Source organism: Clavelina lepadiformis, chromosome 1 (genome assembly GCF_947623445.1).
Source record: "Clavelina lepadiformis chromosome 1, kaClaLepa1.1, whole genome shotgun sequence".
NCBI lineage: Eukaryota > Metazoa > Chordata > Ascidiacea > Aplousobranchia > Clavelinidae > Clavelina > Clavelina lepadiformis.
Window position 1 is genome coordinate 8,097,698 of NC_135240.1, and position 7,461 is coordinate 8,105,158.

Here is a 7,461-nt window from a genome sequence, read left to right on the forward strand (position 1 = left end):
GTCACGTGACCCCACTACGTCTGTGGTCCGAAAGAAAAGAGTTTGATATGTACGACCATAAACATTAAATGCTTTTCGATGACTTCTAGTTTCAGACAATTGCCCAAAATAAACTTTCCCATGCTTTGCGTGTTTAATATTTCCATCAATTAATTGTTTGTTGTATTTACTTAGATCAGAATGTGCGTTGACGAAGAAATTCTTATCAGTGCTGTAATAATTTTAACGTTACTATACCGAAAAAGTAAAGTAACAAAGCATGAAAGACCTGTGAAGGCGTTTTAACACTGATGGTTTTCTAAGCTACAACTACCAGTCAATTTGTAACTGATATTTTCCAGAATATATTTCGCGCTTTAGCGTCATCGACGTTTCAGCCGTTTTTGTCAATGCTTGGCATTCGTCATCATGCAGAGAGTATCTCGTTGTCGATAAGTCATTTTGTATTCGGATGGCAAAGCACTTAATCCTGCTTGCCGTAAAATCGCAAACGTACGCAAATATCCTTGCTGATCAAAAGAAACATTGTCTATAACTTTGCAAAGCTACATCAGATTTATTCCGTAATTTCTGTAAAAAATTGTATTGCTGTACATTAATCCATCTATAAAAGACATGAAATGACTTACAGTACATACGTATTTCTCTTTTTACCTGCATTTCTAGCCTTTGAAATTTACAATTTCTTCGTGATAATATCTCAATACGAAGCACTTTGTTCGACCAAGTTAATAGATTTATGTTGCTGAATAGTTTTTCCAACACAAATAGGCTATATGGGCATTTTCATGCAGCCTGTTGCAAACAAACTTTCTAACGATTTGCAAAATGCTTAAATGTGCAAATTTGAATGCTGTGTCCTTCAATATTTTATTAAGTAAATGTTCTATAAAATATTTAAAGCTCATACGAAATGCATGAACATTTGTAATAAATATTAAATGCTTCTTTGGAAAGGGGGAATCAATTGCATAACGAAAGAAATCTTTTTGTAAAGAAGCCCATTACCTCAATAGCTGACAACACCGAATGAAACCCAAACGTTTAAATTAAATGAGATGTACGTGCATGTCTACTATTGTTCGACGCTGTACCACGCCGTTGTGATGAATGTATTGGAGACGGGAGTGAAAATGTTCGAAAAGAAGTTGAGTTTCTAGTCGTGATTGGACGAAACAACTTTCTCCACAAAAAGCAAAAGTTTTAACTGCGGTGATGTCGTATAACCTGGAAATCAACATCGCCGCAGAATATTAATTCCCACGAACGCAATTACTGATGCCAGTTGGCTGCGCCCTGCATTTATCCAATGCATTTCACCGCAGTATAGGAGCTGCACATGCCATTACGTCATAAAACGTTCATCAATAATTAAACGTGATCGATATGATCACGTGATAGCGGAGAAGGAGGCTACGTTTATTTCGGGGACTTTTTCTGTCGTAGGGCTTATGATGGGGCTTGTTTTCGTCCAGCAAAACATATGTCCCAGTCGCCATGGCAATAAATGAAAACTGCATGGAAGCCGATAAATATTTGATGCGTTAACGACAGGTGAAGCCTGTAAAAACTATGCAATATTAATTTTCAAACAAACCGAAAGCAGGTAAGGTCCCAGTAATCAGCTTTCACTCACTTAAAGTTCATCACGTACGCGAGATGGGATTGGTGATATCCGACATCCTTGGCTCCGATCCGACAATACAGGAACGTTCAAATGACTACTAATTTGATGATTCCGTCAAGTGATAATATCATTTGATGGGCTGAGGAGAAATTTTTAATTCAACTAGACGCCTTAATGCCACAGTACTGACAAATATGCTAAAAAATTATCTTGTTTAACGGAGTGACGTTTTTACGGAAACACGCGTAGTGTCTCAAAAAACTTAAACACTGAATAGCAAGATGACAAGTAATTGTTCAAAATATTTTATTTCTGGGTTTACGAGCTTCAAAAACTATATGATTTTGCGTAAACAGAAACTGGACAGAGCGAGGAAAATTCACTCTTTGGCGCTACCTAGAGCTAAGCTAGTGGAGAGACGAGTAAAGAAAATGTGGAACTGCAAAAAAAAACTTAATAACACTTTCGTAAACGAGAAAAGGATTGAAAACTACAACGAGATGCTATGAAATTACTAGAAGCTAAATTATGCGTATGATAATGCTTTTTCAGGGTCGGCTTCTCTGTAAGGCTGCGTTGGATCTGGAACCTTTTCGGGCGACGGCGGAGGACGCACCTGAGCTAAAAGCACAGACAGAAAAGGTCACGGCAAATAAACAATTACGACTATTTAGGCATGTACAGTAAATATAGAGATCGCGATACTGTTTATGAGACTCACGCGCAGGGATTGTTTTTCCAAAATCGTTTATTCTTTCATCTTTCCATCCGACAATTCGTGCCATCATGTATGGTTCGGGTATTTCCATGTTCCCTTTGAAATCGTTTAGAAGCTGGTTACCCTTGGCAACGCCGAGAAGTACGCTCGATTCTTCATTGTTTACTTCAATTTCGTTTGAGGTTTCATATGCGGACGTATAGTGGTTGACTGATTTTTCATAATAACCCTAAAATAACACCGATTGTTTATAACTACCCAGAGTTAAATCAATTCTGACACCTAGTGGTGTTTCTATCGTACAGATCATTGCTCGCAAGGGGGCAGAAGTGATTGTAAAATACTGTACTCCACGACATATTTCCTAATATTAACACTAGTCTAAAGTTAAAAAAACTTAAACTCATTGCCCCGATACCAGAGTGTTGTATATGGTGCCCAGGCAATTGCACGCATCAATAAACTCCCTCTTTCGGTCGTCGGAGCGAGAGGTTTCGACAAAGAGTTCCAGGAATTCAATGGACTTGTTGACATTTCCCTGAGTTTGATGCGATTTGGCAAGAGCTTCACACGCTTCGCCGATCAAATGTTGGTCCTCAATTGCCTGAGCGGCTTCAAGACAGCTTTTCAGGTACTATAAAAGCAAACATTTAATGCACTAACTTTGCTCGAAGGTTGTACCTTCGTACCCTCGTACATTATAAATTTGTAGCTTAACAGTCGACGTTGTTTTCATAATTTGAAGTTCATTTTCATCAAATTCGGTTTCAATTTCACTTGAACTATTTTCCAAGGATCCAAGAGAATTTTACCAATTAATATAATAAAATGTTCCCGCGTTAAATTCAATTGCTTTGTACAGAAATATGATGCCTTTGCTCAGAGAATGCATTGTTACCTCCATAGCAGTTTCTGAGTCTCTTATTTGTTCATAGTTGCGGCCCAGCTTTAGGGCTGCTTGTGCAATCTGTAAAACGTCGTCACCCTCCTTAGCCATCTCATAGGCTTTGTGTAAAAATGACTGACAGGTTTGTACACTTGGATTGCTTTCAGCAAGAGTTGTGTAAACTCTGCAAAAGAGACTTGTGATATTTCATTTTTCCTAAAAGCATATTATCAGGCAAATATTAAGTATACTGTTCTCAAAACTTCAAAGTTTGAAAATATATTTGAAGGTGTTTTTCTGTATGGCTATTTGTGCCATGTTATACAACTACACCACACAAAACTATCATAACTTTCATAGAAATTGATGAAACCAGCATACACTATACAGCTTGACAATGAACGATCTTCTATTGGTAAAATACCTCGATAAATGTCTGCAAGCTGTTTGACAGTGTGTGATGTCATCATCATTTCTCCAAGCCCTGCCAACACTGAGCTGATGAAATTGTTCCAAGTGACGAGACGCGCCCTCATGATCGCCTATGAAGCTCTACACTTTTAGATGCGATGACTAACTCATAGTTATAGCATTAACTTTGGAAAGTTACTCATACTTTGGTTAACGTAACTATTACTAATGGTATATTTAAATTATAGTCATTACACCAGATCAGAGCAGAAAACTAGCTAAAGAGCAACCATTAAGGATCGCTGACAAGAAATGTTATATACCGTTTCTCTCGCAAGACAAGCCCATATTACAGTGAGCCTCCGCCTCACGCTTCCTGCCATCTAATCTGATGTTCAGGCTGGTTTCCAAGGCAGTTTTAAAGAAATGGTCGGACAACCAGCCATCTCCTGTCTCTAGAAAGTACTGTGCCAACTTGTGTCTGCATGAGTAAACTTCCTCCCATTTTCCTTGTATTGAAAATAAGAAACTTGTGGTTAAAACTACGGTGAAATTGCGAAGTATTTTAACACGACCGAACAAAACAGTGTTATGTTTGCAAATATTCGCTAATTTTAAAAATTTAATTTGACCTATATGATTAGACTACAGTATTACCTCATACATTGCAAGCCAGTATAAAATTGTTTCAACAAGTATACACATCACGTAATTCAATGGGGTAATCTTATGATAGTAACTGAACTGTTTAAGGACTTGTTAACAAATGTAAAAATCATCTCACCACTTCTTGTTGCAGCTTCAGCTTTTGTGAGATAAACAAGTAACTGATCAAGCTTTTCTTCTTGTACATCGAGAGGTTTTTCCTGACAATAAATGCAAATTAACATGTCACAACATTGTTTTTAGGAATGACACAATAAAATTAATCTTAAACGCACAGAAATATGTCATTTTTGTATTCCTTAAAAGTGTTTTTGAAAATTTCTTCAAGCTTTTATTTTGGGAAATTTATTTAAGCATTAAGTTTGAAGAAACATTTTTGTATTTATTAGAATAAGGTACATACAGCAGCGTTATGGGTAGCATTGCTCTTACTTGCCACAGGACAGAGTCAATACCCGCTTCCAGACGTTCTTGTTTACGTTGTTCGATGAGACTAAAGAGTTCTTCAAAAGATTTATGGAAACCTTCTTTCAACATTTGAATGCAGAGATTGTGTTTGTATGAATTTCGATATCTAAAACGCAGATGTAATTGCACCATTTGATATTACATTTGCCTGGTTAAAACGCGAAGGTTGGTCGCGTACTTGATTCCAAACATTGGGGGATGAAAAGTTAAGGTTCTCAATGCCCTGGGTCAATGACACTAATGAGAGTAGGGCGGCCGGTTCCTTTCTCTCGATCGCCTTTTGCCTTCGACAGTATGTCTATCCCGAAACCCATGTTATTTTACCCAGGGTATTGAGAGAATTGCCAGGGTATTGTTGACAACCAAACTTGTTTTTGAAATCTTTTAATTCATTATATTTCTTGCACAGCGATATACAGATGGTAGATTATGGTAATTGGTAAGTAACACTTCTTATGACGTAAAGCAAATACGTATTACTCTAATTACACTGATGTATCAACTTTGGTCATAGTTGGCATTTCCTCTCTGATTTTTTGGTGTTTTAAAGTTTCACGGTCCCTCCATGTCATGAAGCGTGTGCTTCTCTGTGCAATTTGTGATGAACCTGGGAGTAATATATTGTTTACATTAAAGTTGTTGTTCATATTGCAGGTGAATATATATATATATATACCTTTAAAAGTATGCAATAAAGTTATGGATTGTTCAATAGAGATATTTATTAAAGTAAGTTGTATAGCGCAGATTTGTAACCACTACAGGTATTATATAGAAAACATATCAAAAATATTTAAACATCCAATATATAAATTTTCTACAAATTAAGCAATGTTATAAAGCCACTGCTCACCTCTTGATCGGGCCGATGACCGCTTATTTTCATTCCCTTTTCCAATAGCAGGCAGAGTAGTCATGATGACAAGTTTTACTTGGATCTTAACAGCAGAGAAGATTAAACTGTAACAGAATGTTCCCTACAAATGGTCGTGTTGAATTATTGCTCTTCCTGTTAGAAGTTTAAAAACTTAAATTGGAAATAAAGAAATATGGAGTTGTTTGACAAAATAAAAGTTTCAGGTCTCTCATGCTTTCTTCATGTTTATAGAGAGTTGTGCTGTTGTTATGATTCCACCAGTCAGTTTCATAATTAAACACCCAAATATAGCACTACCAGGTACCGAAAACTTGCAAAATCAATCAGAGTTGTTCTGTTTTGCAGTCTCATCTGGTAATAACGCAATAAACCTTTTTATGCAGCTGTCTACCATATTGAAATAGGTGTACGATTTAGTCTTCTGTCTATTTCTAACAATGAAAAGCTGCAAAGTTTTTGAACATTTTTCCAAATTGCAAACAATCGTGGGCCGAAACATAAATGATTGTTGCTTAGTTTGTAGCATTGAGCTTCCTGAACTATAATTATTTGTGTAACAATCAGTCCATGAAGTGTGTATGAACAAAATTATTTTTTGAGGCAGCCTCGAACATTATAATTATTTCAAATTTTACCTATATAATGTAAAATGATTACAAAATATATTCGGTTCCTGCTTTTGCTTTCCCGAAAACAACAACGATTTCAAACATTTAAAGATACTATTAAAATTATATATTGCAATTAAATATTTTCTGCATAGAAAGTTTGGCTTGAAAAAATTTCTTTGAGCCGTATCATTCATACAAAACTATTGCTCAACACAGTGCGCATCCAAGATTTGGCGAGTAAATGAATCCTGCCACGAAATACAGACTTGGTCTAAAGCAACAATTCATGTTAACATACTAACATATGCCTTTCCCATTTGCATCATGCGATATTGTTGGTTTTTGTAATAGATTACCGGTAAATCAGTATTCAGGCTACTGATAGGTGCGTGCCAGATTGTTAACTTTGAACACCTAATGCTAAGCCTATTACTTGCACAGGAAACGTTTTATCTGACCCAAAAACTTCAATTTTGCAGTTGACATAGGACTACCGTTAATGTCTCCGTGTTCATGAACCATCAGCACACAAGCTAACACTCAAATACTGCCGTATGTGCTTATTGCTTACCCTTGCCTATTTATTTCATGGCCTAGCAGTAGCCAGAAATGGAAAGACTCGAGTTATTGACTCCGAGTCTGATTTGAGTGAGGTTTTTGGAAAGACTTGACTTGTGTTTTAATGCTTAAAAAGTCTCGACTTTACTCGTGTTGACATGGTAATTTCGGTTAACATGACTCAAGCCACAAAACAAATTATTTCAAATCATTATAGAATCTGTTGTTATATTATTGAAATAATTTATTCAAAAATCACAATGCAATACATTCTATTGAATGTGCAAAAGTGTCAGAAATGGATAAAATCAGATTTTATGCTTATATTTACAGTCGAGCATTCAGAAAGCCGTTTATCATTAACCTAAATCGAAAAATATATCTTAAATAGACCCTTTCCGAGTTACTCTCTGGATAGCAAGATTTTTTTTAATCACTGATACTTAACAATGGAAATTGTCAACTGAGTTTGATTCTTTTTTAAATTGCACATGTTTTAGGCATCGAACTGTAAAGATTTTGTTTAGGCAAATAGCACATGAATTTCTTTTGACGATAAAGAAATACTATTGAATATATGTTGCCTAGTCCTTGGTTACAGCAGTTTGAATCCTATACACTGGACTTGTCCGAAATGAC

General features: G+C 36.1%; 1 protein-coding gene across 1 annotated transcript; it reads right to left on the reverse strand.

The window, feature by feature from the left end:
* Positions 1-1,922: 1,922 nt before the first annotated feature.
* On the reverse strand, positions 1,923-6,191 carry LOC143469313 (tetratricopeptide repeat protein 29-like). The gene is made up of 10 exons (XM_076966970.1): positions 5,630-6,191; positions 5,266-5,383; positions 4,741-4,882; positions 4,427-4,508; positions 3,966-4,151; positions 3,656-3,773; positions 3,244-3,415; positions 2,764-2,979; positions 2,349-2,574; positions 1,923-2,248 (listed from the first exon to the last, which is right to left on the reverse strand). The coding sequence occupies exons 1-10, from the start codon at positions 5,691-5,693 to the stop codon at positions 2,154-2,156; spliced, it is 1,419 nt and encodes a 472-aa protein (XP_076823085.1). The 5' UTR covers positions 5,694-6,191; the 3' UTR covers positions 1,923-2,153.
* Positions 6,192-7,461: the final 1,270 nt, after the last annotated feature.

What these genes read in the sequence shown, in the direction of transcription:
- LOC143469313 (XM_076966970.1), bottom strand. Translation starts at nt 5,693, where the DNA reads ATGACTACTCTGCCTGCTATTGGAAAAGGGAATGAAAATAAGCGGTCA. An exon ending in TGAAGCTGCAACAAGAAGTG is followed by an intron (nt 4,152 to 4,426) that starts GTGAGATGATTT and finishes TTTCAATACAAG; the next exon opens with GAAAATGGGAGGAAGTTTAC. An exon ending in TGGAAAAACAATCCCTGCGC is followed by an intron (nt 2,249 to 2,348) that starts GTGAGTCTCATA and finishes CTGTGCTTTTAG; the next exon opens with CTCAGGTGCGTCCTCCGCCG.